The 22894-nt window shown below is 58.6% G+C and overlaps 2 protein-coding genes across 3 annotated transcripts; both read left to right on the top strand.

Annotated features, from left to right (window-relative positions):
* The first annotated feature begins 112 nt into the window (after nt 1-112).
* Nucleotides 113-19471, top strand: STARD3 (StAR related lipid transfer domain containing 3). Of its 2 annotated transcripts, none has more exons than XM_065856433.2 (15): nt 113-207; nt 5658-5940; nt 8586-8663; nt 8895-8972; nt 9065-9118; nt 9221-9338; nt 10424-10522; nt 11061-11116; nt 11408-11500; nt 12828-12890; nt 13883-13978; nt 14525-14604; nt 14913-15017; nt 16220-16313; nt 18578-19471. In XM_065856433.2, the coding sequence occupies exons 2-15, from the start codon at nt 5725-5727 to the stop codon at nt 18680-18682; spliced, it is 1335 nt and encodes a 444-aa protein (XP_065712505.1). In that variant the 5' UTR covers nt 113-207; nt 5658-5724; the 3' UTR covers nt 18683-19471. The 2 variants fall into 2 exon arrangements, with proteins under 2 accessions (XP_065712505.1, XP_071674133.1); XM_071818032.1 differs by lacking the exon at nt 113-207 and adding an exon at nt 2266-2745.
* Nucleotides 19472-20408: 937 nt separating this feature from the next.
* On the top strand, nt 20409-22069 carry TCAP (titin-cap). The gene is made up of 2 exons (XM_065856459.2): nt 20409-20561; nt 21442-22069. Exons 1-2 carry the CDS (start codon nt 20413-20415, stop codon nt 21698-21700), a joined length of 408 nt encoding a protein of 135 aa, XP_065712531.1. The 5' UTR covers nt 20409-20412; the 3' UTR covers nt 21701-22069.
* The last annotated feature ends 825 nt before the right edge of the window (nt 22070-22894 follow it).

Below are 22894 nucleotides of genomic sequence, written 5' to 3'. Positions count from 1 at the left end.
CCCCCCCGCGGGGATTGGTGTGTCCCTCCCGCACTGCCCCCCCCGCGGTGAGGAATGGTCTCGCCCTCCCCCGGCCCCTCCTTGGGCCCGCCCACCGCCGGAGCTGGTTTGCGCAGGCGCAGCCTCGGGTTCACTTCCGGGTCGGAGGCGGTGGCGGGGCCGGAATTCGGGGTTCGCTTCCGGCGGGGACCGGCACCGGGAGCGCAGGTACCGCGGGCGGGCACAGGCCGGGCCGGGCGGGCGCTGCTGACGGCTCTGAACCCCCCGCTTCAGGCCTGACTGGCGGGCCGAGTCCCCGGGTCCCGGTGCTCCGTCCTGCCGGGGCCTGTTGCCGGTTCCGCGGCGGCGCCGGGCCCGGGAGAGCGGGACGTGTGGAGCTCCCGGTACCGGCGGGCGGAAACCGCGGCCCTGCGACTTCGGGGCTGGGGGGGGTCTTTGTGAATATGAGCCCTGGGGAGGGGGAATCCCGGGGAAGGGCCAGGGGGGCCCAGAGGCTGTTTGGGGGGGTTGTTCGGGGTCTGAGGGGCGTGTTGAGCGGCAGAAGGGCTCGGTGAGGGGCTGGTAGAGGGGTAGAGGGGCTTGTTGGGGAGCAAAGGGGCTTGTATAGGGGCTTTGGGAGGGGTTGAGAGGCTTCTTGAGGGGTTGGTCGGGGGGCAAAGGGGCTTGTCGAGGGGCTTTTGTGGGGGTTGAGAGGCTTCTTGAGGGACAGAAGGGCTTGATGAGGGGCTGTTCAAGGGGCAGAGGGGCTTGTGGAGGGGTTGAGAGGCTTGTCCAGGGGCTTTTGGTGGGGTTGAGAAGCTTTTTGAGGGGTTTGTTGGGGGGCAAAGGGGCTTATTGAGGGGCTTCTTCAGAAACAGAATGGCTTGATGAGGGGCTGTTCAAGGGTCAGAGGGGCTTGTCGAGGGGCTTTTGGGGGGCGTTGAGAAGCTTGTTGAGGGGCTGAAGGGCTTGTTGAGGGGTTTGTTGGGGGACAAAGAGGCTTGTCGAGGGGTTTTTATGGGGGATTAAGAGGCTTGTTGAGGGACAGAAGGGCTTGATGAGGGACTGTTCAAGGGGCAGAGGGGCTTGTGGAGGGGTTGAGAGGCTTGTCCAGGGGCTTTTGGTGGGGTTGAGAAGCTTTGTGAGGGGCAGAGGGACTCATTGTGGGGTTGAAAGGCTTGTTGAGGGGCTCCCTGGGGGTCAGAGGGGCAGTTCGGGTTCCCGGTGCTGCTCTCCCCTCAGTCCCTTGGCAAACGCCGCCCTGAACGGCTCCTTCCGGAACATCTCGCGGTGATCCCGGTGCTCACCAAACCGCTTTTCACACCCCTGGGGGGCTGCTGGGCGTGCAGGGATTCACGCCAGGGTTGGATGGGCTGTTATCGCAGATATGTCCCTGCTGCATCGGCACCGGGGGCTACGCAAAGCCCCCGAGCTTTGTCCCCCTCCCTTTGGGGACAGCAGGTGCTCCATGGGGTGTCACTGCCCTTGGAGACCCCACCTCGCCCTGATAAAAGCAGCACGAAGCCTCTCGCCGCTCCACAGTGTGTCACAAAACTCAGTGACAGCCGGGGCGAGACGTGGCTGGGACTTTGGTCATGGCACAAGGACACCAGACGCTCCCGGGGGGTCCCAAAGTAGCTCCGTGGGGGCAGGGACCACATGGACCCCCCCACAAGGTCCAAGCTGTGAATGTGACAGGACCTGTCTGGTGGTTTGCTGAAAATACTGAGTCACTCCATGTGTTTTTTCGGAGTGAGGTTTAGTGTCTGATTTACTTTAATGTTGGTGATTTTTGTTTTAAAGGTATTTTTTCCCGCTAGGAAGCTCAGACACTGTTCGTGTTTGTTCTCGGCAGAGGAGAACCTGGTGAAATTCAAACAGGGTCCTGTCCTCGGCAGGAGCAGCCCTGTGTCCCAGGACAGTGTGGGGTTGAGCTGCTGGAAAGCAGCTCTGCGGAGAAGGACCCAGGGGACAACAGGGTGACCGTGAGCCACCAATGTGTCCTTGGGGCCGGTGGCATCATGAGGTGAATCCTCCCCCTCTGCTCTGCCCCAGCTGCAGTTCTGGGTCCAGTTCTGGGCTCCCCGGTTCAAGAAGGACAAGGAATTACTGGAGAGGGTCCAGGGAGGGACACGAAGATGCTGAGGGGTCTGGAGCATCTTTGTGATGAGGAGACACTGAGAGAGCTGGGGCTGTTGAGCTGGGGAAGAGAAGCTGAGAGGGATGTGATCGATGGATCAATATCTCAGGGTGGGTGTCAGGATGGACCAGACTCTGTTCAGTGGTGCCCAACGCCAGGGTGAGGGGCGATGGGCACAGACTGAAACACAGGAGGCTCCATCTGAACACGAGGAGAGACTTCTTTCCTTAGCGGTGCCAGAGCCTGGCCCAGGCTGCCCAGAGCGGGTGTGGAGTCTCCTTCTCTGAGCCATTCAAACCCCCTGGGATCCTGTGTGATCTGCTCTGTGACCTGCGTGAGTAGGGCTGGGGATCTACAGGGGTCCCTCCAACCACAACCACCCCATGATTCTGTGAAACACCCGCAGTTGGTGGCTCTAAAAGGCCCCGTCCCTCTCCCCCTCCAGGCGTTTTCTCTCCCGGTGCAGCGTTCGGTGCAAACGCTGTAACTCTCAGCAGAGGTGACATGAGAATTGAGCTGTTGAAGTCGTCATGTGAGCCGAGAAGACACATTAATAGGAAGTCGGGGGCGCGGGAGGGAAGGAGAAGCGGTGTCACGAGATGGAAAAGCTTCTCACTGTAAGACAGGTCATTAACATGCAAACGTGCGCTAATGAGGAGCGTGTGATTTGAGTCTGAAGGCTGAGAGTGGAAAGGGGTGACACTGGGGAGGGGGTGACACCAGGGAGGGGTGACACACAGGGACAGCCCTGGCCATTCCCAGGGACGGGCTGTGTCTCAGCACAAGCCCTGGCTCCAGTTTGGCCCCCAGTTTCCCACTGGGCTGGACTGGGACGCTGTGTTTTGCCCTCAGACCCAGCGCTCCCTTGGTGTTGTCTCTGGATGTTACTGGCTGCTTCTCTGTGTTTTCTTCCCACGATGGTGGCATCACCTCTTGTCCCCACAGCCCCTCTCACCTCCCGCTTCGTCCCCAAAACAGGAGGTTTCACCAGCCAAAAAAATCCCCAATCTTTCCTCAGAGCCTTGAGACCCTCTTTTTTTAAGCAGAAAAGCTCTGAGGGGTCCCCAGTGGTCCCTTCGCACTGTGCTACTGTCACCCAGGGTGTCGTGTGGGAGCTGTGCTGCTTCAGGGCCCCCAAAAGCAGCTTCAGAGCCCCCGAAGCAGCTCGGGGTTCGGCAGCGAGATCGGTGCGGGCTGCGGAGGATGTCTGAATGCATAATACAACACCAGGGCGCTCAATAATTTATCTGTCACCCAGAAAGAAAAAGAACACCACATTTCTACACGTTGACATCCAGCCCCTGCTCTTTCTGCTCAGAGCTTGCTCCAGTCGGGCAGAGGCTTCAAATATTCCTCCCAAACCCTCCTCTGGCCTATGGTGCTCTGAAGGCAAAGCCCTTTTCTCCTATTTTTACCCCAAAAACTGCGTATTGCCGGTTGGTTTGGGATGGGTGCGTTTCTGAAGCGGTGTTAGACCTGACCAGGAAGGCTGGGCTTTAGTGACAAGTGGGTTTAAGCTACACAAGGGTTCTGGTGTGTCCCCTGTGCCACAGAGCAGCCCCAGTCGTGGAATCGGGGCCGTCGAGTCTCTCTGGGTGATTTTAAAGCGCTGTGAAAGTCACAGGGAGCTGCCTAAGTGCAAAGTGGTGTTTGCGGGCGGGAGGGGGAGATCTCCGCGGCCCCCGCGCCGCCCGATGTTTTATTCAGCGCTCACAGATGTCTTCAACTTTTCGCAGCAGCCCAGGGCTGCGGTGGCTGCGGCTGATCCGAAGTGACAAGTGTTCCAGCTCCTTCCGAAGCGCCTCCGAGAGACACTGATGGGGATGTGACAGGACTCCGGCTTTGTTCCCTTTCCCGGGGGGGTTGAGATGCAGAAAGTGCTGGCGCAGGGACCCAGAAACGCCCCAAAAATCAGGTTGCGGTCGCTCCAGTGTCCGGCGGGACCTGGGAGCTTCTCCTGCCCCTTCCCGCAGGTCTGGGTACAATCTCAGGGCTCTTTTTGTAGAATCAGAGAATCATTTTGGTTGGAAAAGCCCCTCAGGATCAGACATTGTGCCTCCTGGTTGTTACAGGTGTGATCTGCTGCAGACACACAAACCTCACTTGTGTCCTGGATGATGCAGAACTGCTGGGACAGTGGTTAAGGCAGCAAATAATCTGTGTTTTTGAAGGCAAAACATCCTCAGGCAGGGATCTATTGCGGAGAAGGCGTTGGTAGCTGTGTCTTTGCCGTTGGGTGACGCAGAGCTGGGGACTGACAGATCCCCGGCCTGACCTGTTCTGGCGTCGTCGCTCCCTGTTTGTCCCCAGCGTGTGCTCAGTCGCACGCTCCGTTAGCGTCGCGGCTTCCTTGTGCCGGGCTGACGGAAAGGAAACATTTCCATACAATGGTTGGCACGGGCTGCGTCAAAACAGCCTCCGGACCTCGACACCTCACTGGCGCGGGGGTTGTGTGCCCGCAGCTCTGTCCCCCGCCCCCAATTCCTGCTGCTCTGCTTGGCCCGAATCGGGTGTAAAACCCACCATCCCGCTCCTGATTCCTCAGCCGTGTGGGGTGGGATCCAACGGGATCACCAGCTCCAAAGGTTTTAAGATTTACCTTTTCCAAACCCCCTGGGAGCTTTGCGTCCCTCCCCACGGGGGAGGATGGTGCAGCCTGGGGTGGCTCCGGGATGATGGGGACTGTTCCCTTTCGGATCACAAACCTCAATGGAAACCCCCCCGAGGCCCCTTTTCCTGCTGCCACGATGTCTCTGCAGGATTTGCCATCTGCCGCTCTGGCCGCAGCCGCTGGTTTGGCTCGTGGTGCCGTGAGCCCGTTCTGGGCGGCTGCCCCCAGGTCCTGGTGACACTTGCTGGTGGCTCCAGGGATCCTCTGAGCCTTTCACAGCCAATTCCTCTGTCCCCATGGTGAGCTGGGGAGACGGGGGGTCCCTGCCTGCATGGTGCTGGGTGAGAAGGGGCAGTCTGGGGTGTCTTTGCGACAGAGACGGAGCCCAAAAAGCTGGTCTTGGCCTTTTCCCTCAGGAACTGTGTAAAGCAGACAGGATCTGATTTGATAATAGAACTGGAGAATCATTTTGGTTGGAAAAGCCCCTCAAGATCATGGAGTCCAACTGTTCCCCCACCCCAGCACTGCCTCATGTCCTGAGAACCTCATGTCCGTCTGTCCAACCCTCCAGGGATGGTGACTCCAGCACTGCCCTGGGCAGCCTGTTCCAATGCCCCACAGCTCTTTGGGGAAGAAATTGTTCCCAGATCCAACCTCAACCTCCCCTGGCGCAACTTGAGGCCGTTTCCTCTGCTCCTGGTGCTTGTTCTTGGGGAGCCGAGCCCGACCCCCCCGGCTCCAAGCTCCTTTCAGGCAGTTCAGAGATCAGAAGGTCTCCCCTCAGCTCCTGTTCTCCAACTGAACCCTCCCAGGTCCCTCAGCCGCTCCCATCACGCTTGTGCTCTAAAAACAGGAATATCGACCCTTAGAACGGGGAGGCAAAAGGGTATCTGGAAGCCTGAGTGTCCCCTCGGTGTCTCCCCACAGGTGATGACGCTCTGACGTGGCCGATGTTGCCCCGGTTGCTGTAGGACCCAAGTCTCTTGGGCCGAGGATGCACAAACCCACAGATCTGCAGCAGGACCTGGATCGAAGCCTCCCAGCCATCGCCTCCATCAGCACCTCCCTGTCCCACAGCCAGGGCTTCTCCCCCTACTGCTACTTCTCTCCTGAGAAGAGAAAAGCCATCTCGGATGTGAGGAGAACCTTCTGCCTTTTCGTCACCTTCGACCTGCTCTTCATCTCTTTGTTGTGGATCATCGAATTGAATGTAAGTTGTGGGGAAGCAAATCCATGGAGTCTTTGCCCTTTTAAGTTGTGCTTTTTGTTTTTGCATTCAGTTCCCTCCCCGTTAATTGCTCCGTCGCACAAGTCTTGGGCCAAGTCTTTGTTTGTTCTTCCCAGCGATTTGTGCCGGCTGAGAAACCCCCGCGCACTTAAGCGTAAACTAAAGTCCAGCGCATTTCCTGTAACCGGGCTCTGTTGTGGCGGTCCCGGGTCGTTAACACCACCACGTCTCCTGCTCTGTGCCGCAGTGTAATGAGATCTGTGGCCGTGGAATTGCCAGGTCGAGCACTTGGCCACGTTTCCCTCCTGCTCCCCTCGCTTCGAGCAAAGCCAGGAGCGTCTGAGGAGCGAGGTGGGGTGTGCAGAGCCTCCTCTGCTCTGGGCAGTGACAAAAGGGGCTTTGAGCTTTGATCTCAGCGACTAATCTCAGCTCCCGAAAGCCGGAGGTGCTGCTTGGGGCACTGCGAGGGTTTTGGTCCCCTCCGCAGGCCCCTGCGTTTGCTCCTGTGTCGACTGCGGCCACGACCAGGGAAATCCAGTTTATTTACCTCAGACCCATCAGGTCAGATTTACTCCCTGGGCTGTATTTTGGTTGATATTTCCTGAACTGCACCCGGCTGTTCTCAGCCGTGCGGGCGGTGGGTTCCAGGAACCGCACGTCCTCGCATGGAACGACCTCCGCAGAGAAGCGAGATGAACAGATAGAGCCCAGCGCCAGTGTCTGGCCTTTATTTATCAGCACTGGATCCTGCGCTCACTTAGCAGCTCTTATCTCTACCCCGTTTATCTCCTGTGTGTCTGCACTTAACAGATTGCCCGGCCAGCAGCTCCCCGGCTCTGCCCACGCGGTATTGGGATCCTGAAGAGACCCCAGTGCCCCCAAAATTTGCACGAAGCATCTCTTGGGCAGCATTCCCACCATGCCAATGGTGTCTTGGACCCCAGCCCCTGCTCTTGTCCCTGTTTCCTGGGTTGTTTTGAGAGCCGCTGTCTACAAATCAAAACCAATCCAGCCCTGGGGAATTAATATCTGCCAGCACGGTCACCAGGGTGATTGTGAGCGTAGGTCGTGCAGGTAGCCATTAATGAGTGACTAACTGCTGATATTTAGGCCCTGAGCCGAGATGCTGCATATTTAAAGCTATTAGGGTAGCTTATTTGCCTGGTTATGAAGAGCAGCGATTTTATATCATGACTAATGCTTTTTTTATCAAACGGTTTCCTTCGCTGTGAGATAAGCCGAGTAAATTGGCCCTTGTTAAATGTCTGTTGCCTGCAAACTGTAATCCTGCGAGCTTGCTGCTCTCAGAGATGGAGAGATGCCTCGAATGGTTCTTCTCCGTTGCATTGGCCTGTATTTAAACTGAAAAAACTCCCAGAAATCAGAATACAAAGCCTTTTCTTGCGTCTTCACGTCCTGTAACATCTCACAGTGCAGGGAGGAGGCTTTTGGTGGCAGCTCGGTGAGTCCTATAGCCTCTAATCAGCTAAAGCAATAGCACAAAACTTTGCTCCCCCCTTTCCCTGAATATTAAACCCTAGCCCTGACCTAGAGGGACCATTTCCCGGTGGCTGCCTCTTCTGCCCTTGGCCGGGCCGACCGGAGGCTGCCAGGACACTGGGCTGCCAAGACCTGGCCTGAGATCCACTGACTTGTTCCTCACAGATCATCAAACAGCTGTCAGCCTGTCCCCGCGCCCCGGCCAGCTGGGCCGCGTTCAAACCAATCGCCTAAAGGTGAAGCATTTGTTCCAGTTACCTGAGCCAGCCCCTTCCTCATAAACAACCATTCCAGGCTCCAGAGAACCGGGATTTATGGTGTCAGAAGTACCAGGGCTGGCGGGTCCTGGGTTATTGGGGTGAGGCGAGAGCTCTTCCATGAGCTTTTCCCTGTGTGATATTGAAGAAAGCGGTTTGGCCTCTTAACAGACACAGACTGCGAGGAAATCGGATTGTCCCTTGTCCTCCTCTCCTCCCTCTGCCCCTTTCCCTGTGTGTTTCAACCTGCTGCTTGGCTTCTTCCATCGGGGTTCCTGCAGCCGTTGTGGGGAGAGGAGAGGGGACCCCTCAGTGCTTTGTGCAACGAGGGTGATTACACCTTAAATCCCTCCAGGTTGCTGAGTGACCCCTGAGAGCCCTTGCAGGGGAAATGTTTGATTGTCCAGCTCTGTTCGGCACATTTCCAAGGAGAAGTGGTTTCCCGTGGCTTTTCGTTTGCTCCGTGTCCCCTCCCATAGAGCTGATGGTTGTCACCTGAAGCTACAGGTGGAGGTGACGTCCGACCAAGGGCTTTAGGCTGTGAGAGTTGCAGTTGGTGCTACTGAATGTGCTGAGCCAAAGGAGCCACTTTTTGCTGTTAGAAAACCCCCAAGTAGAAGTTTTGGATGTTCTGCTCCAGCTCTGGCTGCCTGACTCACACTCCTTGGTGTGAAACCGAGGGTGAAATGGGATGTTTTACCCTCCCGAGGCCCCGCGTTGGCTGACGAGGCCATGCCATGCGTTCAGCGGGTGTTTGTGTGCCTGATGCACAACCTGACCCCCCCGGTACCCCCGCTCAACCACGCTCCTCCTCCCATTGGTTTCTTCCCATCGCACTCAAACGCTTTCTGCTCTCCTGTCTCCTTCCAGACCAAGGACGGCATTCAGAAGAACTTGAGGAATGAAATCATCGAGTACCGCTTTCGAACCTCTTTCTTTGACATATTTGTGAGTATCTCGGAGTGCTGCGGGAGAGGAAACACCTTTGAGCCCAGGGGAGGGTGCTGAGGTCTCCCCGCAGCTTCACCCCTCAGCAAAACCAGGCAGTTCACAGCCTTGAGCCTGTTGGTTTCGGTGACAAAGTCCTGGGGTGCCCGTGTCTGTGCGCTCCCAGCACCTGGCAGAGGGACAAGGGCAGTGACGAGCGTCAATGGCTTTTTGTTGTTGTTGCTTTTCAAGGTCTTGGCTTTCTTTCGGTTCTTTGTGCTGCTGCTGGCCTATGCCGTCGTCAGGCTGCGCCACTGGTGGGTCATCGCGGTAAGAAGGGCATTTCTTTGCTTTCCTGTGTTTAGTTTTCTCTCTCCGCCTGGAGTTCGCGGGGCCTGAGGTCTGTAAATTTACTTTTTCAGGTCACTACATTGGTATCCAGTGCCTTCCTGATCGTGAAGGTCATCCTCTCCGAGGTTGGTTTCCTCAGGCTCGCAGGGGAATCGCTTTGCGATTACTTGACGCTGCTGTTGTCCCATTTGTGTAAATTCCTCTTGTTTCTTCTTTTTTCCACTCAGCTTCTGACCAAAGGGGCTTTCGGTTATTTACTCCCTATCGTCTCCTTTGTCATCGCTTGGCTGGAGACTTGGTTCCTGGATTTTAAAGTCCTCACTCAGGAAGCAGAAGAGGAACGCTGTAAGTATTTTGCTCCTCTCTGGGAGGAGTTGGCAGAATCAAACCTCCGGGCCTGGGGTTTCTGCCGCTTTGGCAGCACCTTGACAGAGATGACATTTATGGAGAAGTGATCTCCAGGCTGGCTGCGGTGCGAAGTGCCTGACTCAATGCTGCGATGGTTAAGTCCCTTTAGGGGAAGAAAATACCAGGTTATAAAAAGCATCTTTTAATTGAGCGGAGAAAAAAACCAAAAGTGCCAAATTCCCCAGTGTCTGGATCCCGAAGCCAAACGTGTTGGAAACAAAACTCACCTCTGCAGCGGAGAAAATGTTTTGAAACAGTGGGACGGGTGCCAGGTGGCCTGTTGGACTCTCCGTCTCGGGATATCTGTCTTCAGATCGGGCTGGAGACCTTTCCGAGAGGGATTGCTGCACTCCCAGACGCGTTATGGGGCGCAGCGTGAGTTATGGCGTGTGAAATCTCACAACCTTTGGTCTCTGAGTTCAAGACTAAATGGAGATTGAGCCTGACCTAATGTTTTATTACAAATTACCCCGCGGTGCTGGGTGCCTGTAACTTCCAAGGGTCCTTCTAGGGAGCGGGTGCTCAGCCTGGGCTGGCACAACCACCCTTCCTAAAGGAGTTTGTTGCTCTCCCAGGCTTAACTGGTGAAATAAGACTGGGAATGGCACGTAAATGAAGTATTTGTCAAGCAGGGCTCAATCAGAAATGCTCTGACTGACTGGAAAACACCAGAGGATGTTTGGGTCTTGCAAGGAGGCTTTAAGATAAAAAATGATCAAGTGTTTAATGCCTCTATTGGATTAGGCTCAGGTTTCAAATTGCTTCCAGGGGAAGCTCTTATTTAATTAGATGCTTAATCGCCTTTGGATTTGACAGGCAAAAGAACCCATTGATCTCCATGTAGATAAAACGTCTCAAACAAAGGATGAGGCAACAGGAGCTGAAAAGCTTGTGGGCTGGCTGGTGCCGGTGCGAAAAAAACAGCTGTATCTGGAGGAAAGCGGTTGGGTGGGGGCCCTGGGACCCCGCGGGGTCGAAGGGCTGGATGTTGCGTATGGCAAACCCGGTGCTTTGGTTCGCAGGGTACCTGGCGGCCCAGGCTGCGGCCTCTCGCGGGCCCCTGCTCTACCCCGGAGCCCTTTCTGAGGGGCAGTTCTACTCCCCGCCGGAATCCTTCGCAGGTAGGACGTCCTCTCCTCGCTTCCCACGTGTGTTCCCCTCCTGGCGTTTCTCATGGGACTGCTCAGCTCCCTAATCACCTCCTTCTGAGTTCTGCAACTGCCTGAAAGGAGCGTGGGGCCAGGGCGGGTCGGGCTCTGCTCCCCAAGAACAAGCACCAGGAGCAGAGGAAATGGCCTCAAGTTGCGCCAGGGGAGGTTGAGGTTGGATGTGGGGAACAATTTCTTCCCCAAAGAGCTGTGGGGCATTGGAACAGGCTGCCCAGGGCAGTGCTGGAGTCACCATCCCTGGAGGGCTGGACAGACGGACGTGAGGTTCTCAGGACATAGAGCAGTGCCAGGGGTGGGGGAACGGTTGGACTTGATGATCTTGAGGGGCTTTTCCAACCAAAATGATTCTGTGATTCTGTGTCCCTGCTCACGGCAGGAGGTTGGACTGGGTGAGCTTTGAAGGTCCCTTCCCACCCAAACCCTTCCATAGTTCTGTTCTACGTGCAAGTGGTGTTCGTCAGCTGTGTGTTAATTGTCTGCTTCCCCCCAGGCTCGGACAATGAGTCGGACGAGGAAGGTGCGGGGAGGAAGGCGCTGACAGCTCAGGTAAACTCAGTGTTGTGCATCTCAGAGCCCTTTGCCTGCTGGAAACCCTGACGTTCCGGCGGGAGATTCGCTGGTGGACGCAGCTGGTGTGTGGATACAAGCCAGGGCGGGAAGCGTGACTTTGAGCTCTGAAATGAGGCCTCTGTGACCCAAATTAAGAGATTTCTGTGGTGCGGTGATGGGAAATCTCCCGTTTCCCTCTGCCAGCCCTGGGAGGGGCGTGGTGAGCCTTGTGTGTGCGTTTCAACCTTTCTGCAACCCCAGCTAATGAAACGTTCCCCTCTCTCCTAGGAGAAGGAATATATCCGACAAGGCAAAGACGCGATGGAGGTTGTGGACCAAATCCTCGCCCAGGAGGAGAACTGGAAGTTCGAGAAAAACAATGCAAGTGTCTGTCCCCCCCTCCCCGCCCCACCTGCCGGGAAAAAGCTCGAGCGGCTCAGCGAGAACCGCGAGGACAAACGAGGCTTTTGAAACCTCCTTGCGCCATGAAAAATTAACAAGCGTTACAACGACCTGATTGAATTAGGAATCTATTCCAGTTCAGTTAAATGCAAAATCCCCTCTTATTTAATTAGACGTTTAATTGCCTTCCTGTTTGACAGGAGAGAGCCCGTCGCTCGTCCCTCTGGACGGCGGGGTGGGCAGCTCACCTTTGGCAGGCGTTGGGAGGCTGAGCTGTTGGTGCGGGGACAGTGGAGACACCCCAGCCTTGTCCTTTCACTGCAACTTCTGCTCTTTTCCCCCCACAAAACGCCTTTGAGGTGCTGGGAGACTGAGCCAAGATGGGTCTGGCCTTTCTGGCCAGCTTTGGGAGCAGGAACAGCCTCCTACCACCCCCAAAGCTGTTTGTGTCCCCCCCTTCACTGGTACAGGGACTTTGTGGGTGCTGGAGTGTAAATTTGGGACGTATCTTTCCACTGTGGCTTTGCCAAAGGGTTTTGCACGTCATGGCTCTTGCTTCAGGGCAGCACAGAGCAAAGCGAACCTCACCCCGCCACGTTCCTCACCGGGCTGGTTCATTCCCTGAGCTATAGCAGAGTTTTCGGGGGTACCTGCAGTTCCTTTCTCTCTCCAGTGGGGTGGTGAGAATGGGGCAGTGTCGCTGCCCCCTAAAACCAACCTCACTTTCTGCTCGTGGGCTCACAACACGATTGGGGTGAGAGTCCTGCAAACTGCAACCTCATCTGGTCTTTCAGATTCCCCCGTCAAGTGATCCATTGTCTGATGCCAAACTAGCTGGGCAGATTGTTTTCTTTATCCAAACTGGGGGGGGATGGATTTAAATAGACTAATCAGACTTTAACACAGGGCTAACGATGAAAGGTTATTGTCTGTCCATCCCAAATCCCCTCGGGGAGTCTCTTCTGGGATGGAGGTAACAACAGCAGCGTTGGCAAAGCAGCTCCTCTCTCCTACCCCTTGTTACAAAGGGAATTTGACCTTGACGGGAGTTTACAGGCTGGCACGGGGCGGTTTCTTTTTCTGTCTCATCACCGCTGCCTCTCCGGGTATTGTTTTGTTGATGGAAATTTGTGCACGTGCATCTGAAATGTGCTCGGTGCCATCGCTGCGCCGGGGTCACCGGGGGCCACAGGGGACAGTTGAGGGTCCTTCAGAACAACACGGGTCAGGGTTTTGCAAACTTCACCCCCAGATGGAAACCGTTTATTTTCCTAATGTAAACATGACTTTCTTATTTCTTCCGCAGGACTTTGGTGACGTTGTTTACACTTTCGAAATACCTTTCCACGGCAAGACCTTTATTTTAAAGGTGAGAAGCTTCCCGGGTCGCTGTGCGGCACAGGCAAAAGGCGACTGCACTGCTCAGAGCCGCGGCTCAGCCTTCCCCCTCCCTCCTGGCCCCGGCAGGACAGGTCAGGCTACAAAACACGCTCTCTGTGCTCGAGACAGATGAACCGCACTTGCACGCTCCGGGGAATCTCTCCAGGAAAACCCCTTGGCTGGCAGACAAACTCCCCAGCAAATAACGCTGGGCCCTGGTCTCTGCTGGTAGAAACGGGAGCAGGTGATCGCAAGACTCGTTTCCAACCCCAGCGTCTAGGACTAATCTGACCAAGGAGGCTAATTGCAACTAATTGCCAGCAAGACCAGGGCTGAGTGTGCGTCTGCTGCTGCCTGGCATGGAGCAGAGCTGCTCGGAAGAGCCTTGCCCTCTCGCCGGAGCGGCTTGGCTGTAAACCACGCTTTAATGAAGCGTCGGTGCTGCGGTGGCTTTTCTTTGTTCCAGTGCATATGTTGCCTCGTTGGCAGGAGCTGCCGATGGAGCGGCTCTGTGTTCGTGAGGAAGAAAAACTGGATGGTCCCACTTTATTGCGTTAACTGTTTGCCTCCAAAGATCCCCCGTCCCGTGGGGACCTGGAGAAATCAATGTGCTGGAGCTCAGAAGAGCTTTTCGGCTGCTTCCTGAAGTGATAACACACACAGCAGAACTGATAGAGCAGGGTGAGGGTGGGAGAGGAGCCAACCCCAAGGTCTGTCTGTCCGGCTGTGTTACAGACAGACATTTGCCCTCTCACACCAGCACAACCCTTGGCAGCAGTTCAACCACTGCCAAAACCTGAGGTTTGCTCTGTCCTGACTCCACGTGCGCCCTGGGAACAGGAGCACAGTGACACAGAGGTGACAGCCCTGTGACAAGCTCCCCTCTTGTATTATCCCAGTTGTTCTTTGTGATCTGCGTGGTGTTCCTTAAAAATAATCCTTGGGGGGGACACTGGCTAACGGCTCTGGCTCTGTCCTCAGGCTTTCCTGCAGTGCTCTGCTGAAACGGTTTACCAGGAGGTTATTCTCCAGCCCGAGAAGATGATCCTGTGGAACAGAACGGTGGCAGCTTGCCAGGTGAGCGTGCCGGACAAAGATGGCTTAATCACAGCAGCTCCTTGGAGCGGAGAGCTGACGCTTCCCCCGGTCCAGCACCGGCTGTCGGTGGCGCCCGGGTCCTTGCTGGAGCTGAGCTGGATCCGAGGCGCTGAGGCGTTAAATCTCCGCCGCTCATCCATACGATGCGAATGCTCCGCGGCCGCCAGCTGCACGCGTGTGCCCGTCCAAAAACCCACGAGGTGGGCAGGGAGACGGGCCGGCAGCTGAGCCAAACCTGCGTTTGCTTGCTAGATTCAGGGCGTTTTGAGCTGGTTCTGTGGTGTGGGATCCAAAGGCAACGCCTTTGCCCGCTCCCGAAAGGCAGCAGGACCAGTCCCAGGGCAGGTGACAATCCTGTGCATGCGCTGCCAAAGCTCTCGTGCCCCTCAGCCTTGAATCAGCTGCTAAAAACCCTCAGGTTGCTTTGAAACCTGGTGCTGTTTTAGGGCCGGGTCTGCACCACCCGGCTCTGGGCACATGCAGGCACAATCTGAGGAAATCCTTCTTTTATTTCCCCCCTCCCAGATCTTGCAGCGGGTTGAAGACAACACGATCGTCTCGTACGACGTGGCAGCTGGGGCCGCGGGCGGCGTCGTGTCCCCGAGGTCAGTTTATTCCGCTGTCTGCCCTTACTGAGCTCCCTAAACACCCCTGAACACCCTCCCAAGGCACTGGGAGCTCCTGGTGTCAGCAAGTGACGCTTCCAAAGGCCACGAGCCCCCGAATTCTCCTCCAGACATTGCTGGCAGGAGCCTCAGAGCTCAAAATCTGCCCCGGTCAGTCGGTCGGTCTCCCTGATAACCACGTTGACAAACTTCTACCATGACCTTTCTCGGCAATCCGGAGAGCGGGATCTGCTCCTTCCCGGCCCCACGTGTGTTTTAAAGCAGTCGGCGCCCTTTTCTTTCCTTAGGGATTTCGTGAACGTGCGCCGGATCGAGAGAAGAAGAGACAGGTACGTTTCCTCAGGGATGTCGACCACGCACAGCCTGAAGCCTCCGCTCTCCAAGTATGTCAGGTAAGAGGCAGCTTCTGGTTTGGTTGTATTTTTTTAGCTGATATCTGACGCGCTCACTTCGCTTAAGCTTTAGGGCAAAGAGCCACTTAAACGCAAACCCTGCTGTCTTTCTGGCAGCATTTGCAGGAAGCTAATCTGTTTGTGGAACTAAACCTTGGCTTCCCTTGTTCTTCTCCCTTTGTTAACGAAACTCTGAGCGCCGCTCGGGCGTTTCCCAGCTCTCAGCTCAAGGAACTGAAGGTGCCGACCAGAAACAGCACAAACCCCGACCCAGTCCGCATCCTGTTTATGTAACAGTTAATTCCCAAACGAGGGCCAGTTGCCATTTCGGAGGGGCGGTAAACAGCTGCCCGTGGCTCGCGTTGCGCCTCTCGGATGCCTTTTGCTTCTCGTAAGCTGACTTTAAAGGCTACGGACACCGAGAGATGGTCCCATGGGTGAAACGAGCTGCGTCAGGGTGGAGCAGCTCCCGAAACCTCGGCAGGTCTTTGGCCTCTCCCCTTCCGAAGGGTGATGGATCCCGGTGGGGTTATTTTCACGGAACAAGGACTCCTTGTTGCTGTCTGCTCCGCTGCCCGGGGCCCAGCTGTGCCACTGCGCGCACTGACTTTGTTTTTCCTAATAATCTGGTTAAAGTAATTGACATTTTAACTCGGAGCCATTACAGCTGCCTCAGTCTATTTAAGAGCTGGGGACTTCAGGGCCTGGAAAAAGCTTTTGTAAAAAGGATGCAGCAAAGCTAGTGTGATCCTGGAGAGGGGAATGTGTGTTTGGGCTCTGTGTGAGCACAGCTCTCCTCTCCGAGATGGATCAGATGGTGTGAAGAAGGATCTGGGGGCTGTAGTGACTGCGCAGAGCTTCCCTACCCGCTCATTTTTCCTGGGGGAACCTCTTATTTTCCCCCATTTCCCCAGGATTTTCCCTCAGAAAGCTCCCCGTGGATGAAGAGCTGCTGTCGGCCGGGCTGGCGCCGTCCGGAGGCACAAGCTGCGGCTCAGCCGGCGGCTCTGGCACCGCCGCTGCCAAAGCACCTGTGGGAAAGCTGCCTTTCCAAAGCCAGCACCTCCGAGCATCTGCTCGTCCCCCACGGGGCTCTGCGGGCAGAGGGGGCGGCCGCAGGACCCACGCGATTCACCCCAAAGCACTGCAAAGCGGTTTTTTGGCCGGTCCGGCTCTCACTTTGTGCTTTCGCTTCCCCGCAGGGGTGAGAACGGACCCGGAGGATTCATCGTGCTGAAATGTCCCAGCAACCCCAGGGTCTGCACCTTCATCTGGATTCTCAACACGGATCTGAAGGTAAAGATAAAACGGCTCTTCACCGTCTCCCGGCCCCAGTGGAGCTCAGCGGGGTCCCATGCGCGCTCAGGACCCGCTCCCCGCGCCTGCTGCTGCTACTGGAAGTGGCTCCGTTTCAAAGGGACTCCGATTTTGCTGGTGGAGGTTAAACACCACCTGAAAATCCCCCTTTTGTTCCCCCAGAAAAAAGTGTGAGGTGGGGAAGCTCTTCCTCCCCTGGCAGAGATCTCGCTTGGGGTTTCACATCTCTGGTGGAGAGGGGATATTTATCCTATTTAGGGACCAAAAATAGTGGCATGTGGCGATTCCCTGACACCCCCCAAACTTGGCCACCCCCCCACGTAGACCCCCCAGCTCTGGAGCTGTTTGGGGAATCGCGTGTTGAGTCCTCGCTGGTGTCCCGGACAAAAGGCCGAAGGAGCCGGGCTGGGGGGAGCGGAGTTGGCTCCGTGTTCTTCCTCCGCTGAGGTTGATGTGGAGACGGCGCTGCGGCAGCGAGCACAAAGGCTCCATTCAGCACTCTGCTGCGGCCCCCTCCCCTCCCACGTCCCTCCCTCCCCACAAAGCCCAGCGGCTCCCGCCCGCTCAGAAAACGCTCGGGGAAGGATTTTTGGGAGCGTTTGCCCAGGCGGTCAGCGCAGGAGCAAGAGCAGAGCCCCAGAGGTGTGTTTTCCTGCACGGATCTGGCTCCGGCGCCTCTTCCACCCCTCGGTAATGAGGGATAACGAACCCCTTTTGGTCGTGCAAGATGAAAAGATGTTCGTTGCGCTTCCCAGGCTGGAGAGACCTCACCCTCTGCTGCTGGAAGAAATGTTGTAGTGGACGAGTTATTAATAACCCGCTTGTCAACTGCTTCCACCATCTTCCTGCGGGTACACAGACCCCTCTCTGGGCTCCCTCGCGATTTCCTTTGGCCCTGGAGGAGTATTTATAGCACATGGCTCATCCCTTCCTGCGACCCGGGGTGAGAATTACACACACGTGTGTGTGTGTGTTTGTGGCCGTGACGCAGCTTCGCCCCGCAGCTCCTTTCGGGAAAGCGTCTGAAATAGGCCCTGAACTGATGATCTCACGGTGTCCTGCACACCAAACCTGCTCCGGGGACAAATCTCTGCCCACTGCCCTGCTGAAACACCCCCATCCAAGGTGGGGGGTCCCTCCTGTGCCTCCCTGAGCCTCCCAGGACAGTTTTCTGGCCACTGCTCAGACCCCTTGTCTGCCCCAGGACCCTCCGCAAGCCCCCGCCGCTGCTCCCGGCCCTTCCTCAGCTCCATCCCCCGCAGAAACGAGGATTATCTTCTTTTTGATGCATCTCACATAATAGATCACAGGCCGAGGCGGTTGGAGCTGAGTCGTGCAAGGGTTTGCTTTTTCTTTCTTTTTTTAAAGAAATCAAGTTTTAGTTCCTCCCCCGGAGCAAACTCCTGCACAGCAGCAGCTCCCGCTGCGCCGCTCGTGCGTCCCCAGCCGCGTCGGGATCAGCCCCCCAGCCCCAAACCCTGCGATTCCTCCATCCTGCCCCTGCTGGGAAGGTGCTGAGGGGTCTGGAGCATCTTTCTGCTGGGGAAAGGCCGAGTGCAGGGTCCTGCCCTGGGGAGGAGCAGCCCCGTGTCCCAGGACAGCGTGGGGTTGAGCTGCTGGAAAGCAGCTCTGCGGAGAAGGACCCGGGGGACAACAGGGTGACCATGAGCCACCAATGTGTCCTTGGGGCCGGTGGCATCATGAGGTGAATCCTCCCCCTCTGCTCTGCCCCAGCTGCAGTTCTGGGTCCAGTTCTGGGCTTCCCAGTTTAAGAAGGACAAGGAATTACTGGAGAGGGTCCAGGGAGGGACACGAAGATGCTGAGGGGTCTGGAGCATCTTTGTGATGAGGAGACACTGAGAGAGCTGGGGCTGTTGAGCTGGGGAAGAGAAGCTGAGAGGGATGTGATCAATGGATCAATATCTCAGGGTGGGTGTCAGGATGGACCAGACTCTGTTCAGTGGTGCTCAGCGCCAGGGTGAGGGGCGACGGGCACAGACTGAAACACAGGAGGCTCCATCTGAACATGAGGAGAAACTTCTTTCCTTAGCGGTGCCAGAGCCTGGCCCAGGCTGCCCAGAGCGGGTGTGGAGTCTCCTTCTCTGAGCCATTCAAACCCCCTGGGATCCTGTGTGATCTGCTCTGTGACCTGTGTGAGCAGGGCTGGGGATCTACAGGGGTCCCTTAACACCAACCACCCTGTCACTGTCACTCTGTGACCCCCTGTCCCTTTGTCCCCGCAGGGCCGCCTGCCCCGCTACCTGATCCACCAGAGCTTGGCCGCCACCATGTTCGAGTTCGCCTTCCACCTGCGCCAGCGCGTGGCCGAGCTCTCCGGCAAGGCCTGAGCAGCGGGACCTGCCCCGCCGGACGTTCCTCCGCGCTTGGGGACAGACAGGAGGGGACCCATGGCCCCCAGGGCCTCGCCGTGACCCCCGGGCGGGATGCCCTGTACTTACAGCTGAGCTGAGGCCGGGGGGGCTCAGCTCCTTCCCCCACCGCCGTTCCCCCCTAACCGGGTCCTGCACCCACAGACTGTTGTGTGCCAAACCTCTGACCCCCTCCTCGGGGTCTGACCCCCCCTGTCCCTCACACAGGACTGGGGGCTCATCTGTGCCCCCCCCAACTGCTGTATTTGTGCCCCACAAGAGGGGCTTGAGGAAAAGGGCACATTGGGGTGAGGACACAGCTCCGTCCCCTCCCCCTGCCCGCACGAAGCCCCCCCAGGGCTGTGACCCCCCCCTGCGGGAGGGGATGGGGGGCTCTGACACAGGGACCCCCCCCCAGACTATTCCCTGGTGCTTTGGGCTGCCCCCCCCAGGGTTTGGCTGAGCTCATCCCCCCCACCTGCAACTCCGGGCGGGGGGGGCAGAGCATGATTTGCCTTAAAGCAGAGACTTTTATCCTTTTTGGGGGGGATGTGGGGGGGGATGCGGGGGCGACTGCAGCTTCTTTCTACCTGCGAGCGCCGGTGCCGCGTTCTGCGCTATAAATGGGAACAGCGCGGGGGCACACGCGGCAGCGCTGCGGGGCGGGGGGAGCACCCACGCTGCCCCCCCCCCCCGGCTCTCTGCCCCCCATTTCGGGGGGTCCGCCCATGGGGGGGTGTGGGAATAAAAAGCCGTGCACTGTTTGCAGCCCCTTGGCTTCCACGTGCCCTTTGTAACCGGGTGTGGGGGGCTGGGGTAACCTGAACCCCCCCGGCCCAAAGGATGGGCCCCCCAGGCTCCTTTGGCCACCAGTGTCTCTGTCCCCCATCCCATGGTGGCACCGGTACCTCCTTGGGTGTCCCTGTGGATTCCCCAAATGTCCCCCAACCCTTGGGTTGTCCCCCCTGCAATGAGACCACCACAGTTGTGGGGTGACATCTTCGGGGGGGGCTGGAGCCCCATGTCCCCCCAGAGAAACTGTGACAGCCACGTGAGCCCCGGCCTGTGACACCCGGTGAGTGTCCGTCTGTCTGCAGCCCCCATCTGTCCACCCCACAAATAGCCCAGCCAGGGGGACCCTGTGACCAGCACCCCCCTGCCCGGGGGGGGACACGCCAGAATGGGACCCCAATGGCCCTTTGTGGAGAGTGGCAGGGCCACTGTGTGCCGGGTGACGTGGCGCAGCGTGGCCACCGTGGGCTGGGTGACATAGGGGAATGGGGCCACCATGGGCCGGGTGACACGGGGGAGCGGGGCCACCGTGGGTGGGTGACACAGGGTGACGTGGCCCCCGCCTTGGCAGTGCCACCCGTGAAGCCGTTAACGCCTCCAGGGTCCGTCACTGATGCTGGGGACCAGTGCCAGCGCTGGGGAGGGGGACAGGGAAAGGCCAAACGTGCCCTGGGCCAGCGCCAGGGGGTCCTACCCGTGTCCCCACGGCGGGAGGGGGACACACAACCCGGTGGTTGCCACCACAGCGCGCCAAGTCACCAGCGGGCACACAGCGCTGACACGTGTCCCCAATGCCACCCCCCGAGGAGGCTCTTGGCACCTTCCCGTCCCCTCGGTGCCAGCGACACGTCCCAAAATAGCCCCGGCGGGGGGATATAAGCGGGTTTGTCCCATCGAGGGGGGGACAGGGTGACAGGATGGTGGGGGAGAGCGTGGTGCTGCGCAGCGGGGGGCGGCTGGCGGGCGCCCGCCTGGGCTGCCACGTGCGCGAGGAAGACTTGGGGCGTCGTGAGACCTTCAGCGCCGAGTGGCTGGACCTGGAGCTCAGCACCCGGCCCGAGGAGGGGTGAGGGGCACCCATGGGTGCTGTGGACATGGGTGCTTGAGGGTGCCCAAGGGTTTGGGGTTTTCAAGGGGGTATTGGGGCTGTAGGGGGTGTTACAAGGGTTGCGATCGGGCTGTGGGGGGTTTCTGGGGTCCCCATGGGGTTGGGGAGGGGGTTCCAAAGGTCCCAATGGGGCTATGGGGGGGGGGTCCAGGGTTTCTGGGGTCCCCAAGGACATGGGGCTCTTGGATTCTCTGGGGTGCCCATGGGGCTGGGGAGGGGGTTCCAAAGGTCCCAATGGGGCTATGGAGGCGGGGTCCAGGGTTTCTGGGGTCCCCAAGGGGATGGGGGGGTGGGCTCTGGGATTCTCTGTGGTCCCCATGGGGCTGTGGGGGTCTCCAAAGGTCCCGATGGGGCTATGGGGGATGTGGGGGGGCTGCAGGATTTCTGGGGCCCCATGGGTCTGGGGGGAGCCCCAGGGTTCTTGGGGGTCCACATAGGTCTGGGGGGAGCCCCGGGGTTCTTTGGGGTCCCCATGGGTGTGTGGGGGGCTCTGGGATTCTTTGGGGTCCCCATGTGGCTGTGGGGAGAATGCAAAGGTCCCGATGGGGCTATGCGGGATGTGGGGGGCTGTGGGGTTTCTGGGGTCCCCAAGGGGCTGGGAGGGGCTCCAGCGTTTCTGGGGTCCCTGTGGGATTAGGGAGGGGCTCCAGGGCTGCCCGTGGGGCTGGTGAACCTGTGGGGGTCCCCAGTGGGGACACAGGCACCTCCGAGGGGTGAGTGTGACATGTGGGTCCCCAGTGGTGCCCATGGTGTGGGGTGACCCCAGTGGGGCAGAGCAGGACACGGGGCTCCCCATGGGGTGCTGGGGACCCCCCAGTGAGCCCCCCCAAATGCGCAGGTGGTGCCGGAGGGAGGTGGACACGCAGCACCGGGAGACGCTGGAGCATCGCGGGGAGACGCGGGTGCTGGAGCAGCGATCGCCCTGGGGGCTGCTCCGCCTGGGGTGCCTGGGGACCCCGGGGAGCCCCATCACCCAGCACCTCCTGCCCTACGCCCGCACCCTCCCCCTGCCCCTCTTCGCCCCCCCGGACCTGCGTGGGGCCAAACTCCCCCGCACCCTCTCCCGCTCCCTGTCCCACGAAGCCCAGAGGGGCTGAGGGTGATGGGGGCCGGGGGGGTTCCAGGGTGGGGGGCAGGAGGATGATGCTGGGGGGCAGCTGGGGGGCCCGGACGCCTGGGTCCACTCAGCCACCCCGAAGAGGCAGCGCAGGAGGGTGGGGGCAGGTGGGGGTGGGGTCTCGCTCGCATGGGACCCCCACCCCGTGGGGGGTGTCGCAGAGGCCGGAGGGGACGTGGCGGTCCCAGCAGCACTGGGGGTCACTCGATTTCCCTGGCGAAGAGAACGGGGCACAAGGATGGGGAGCACTGAACCCCCCCAGGGCCAAACGGGGCCCTGGGGGGGCTGTGGAGGGATGGGGGGGCTGCGGGGTTGTACAAACGATGGGTTTTGTACAGCAATAAAATGCCCAGCCTGCTTTATCCTTTTGTTTTTAGGGAGGGAGGACAGAGAGGGGTGCGGGGCCCCCATGAGATGGGGAGGGGGCAGGATTTGTGGGGAGAGGGACCTGCTGGGAATGGGGGAGCTGAGGCACAAGCTCCTGCCGGCAGCGGGAGGGACCCAGGCGACCGGCAGGGGTTCAGCTGTGGGGTTTGGGGGGGGTTTAAACTTCTGCTTATGTAACTGCCCCCCCGGTGCCAGCCCAGCCCGTGCCAGGCTCCGCCGTGGCCCCCGCCAGTGCCCAGATTAGCTGTTCCCGCCGGGCCGGATCCTGCTGTCCCTGGGCCACCGCCAGGCCCTGTCCCCTCCCTGCACCCATCCTCAACCCATCCCCATCCCATCCCCATCCCTGTCCTCATCCCTGTCCCAATCCCATTCCCATCCCTCTCTCAATTTCATCCTCATCCCTGTGCCCATCCTATCCGCATCCCATCCCCATTCCTGTCCCATCCCATCTGCATCCCATCCCCATCCCTGTCCCATCCCATCCCCATTCCTGTCCCATCCCATCTGCATCCCATCCCCATCCCTGTCCCATCCCATCTGCATCCCATCCCTGTCCCAGTCCCATTCCCATCCTTCTCCCAATTCCATCCCCATCCCTGTGCCCATCCCATCTGCACCCTGTCCCCAACCTGTTACCCATTTCATCCCCACCCCTGTCCCAATTCCATCCTCATCCCTGTCCTGTCCTGTCCCCATCCCATCCCAATCCATCCTCACCCCTGTTCCCCATTTCATCCCCATCCCTGTCCCCATTCCATCCCCGTCTCATCCCCTTCTCCCCCATGCC

Source organism: Patagioenas fasciata, chromosome 22 (assembly GCF_037038585.1).
Source record: "Patagioenas fasciata isolate bPatFas1 chromosome 22, bPatFas1.hap1, whole genome shotgun sequence".
In the NCBI taxonomy this organism is placed as follows: Eukaryota; Metazoa; Chordata; class Aves; order Columbiformes; family Columbidae; genus Patagioenas; species Patagioenas fasciata.
Note: the sequence above shows the minus strand (reverse complement) of the source record. Positions and strands in the feature narration are given on the sequence as shown.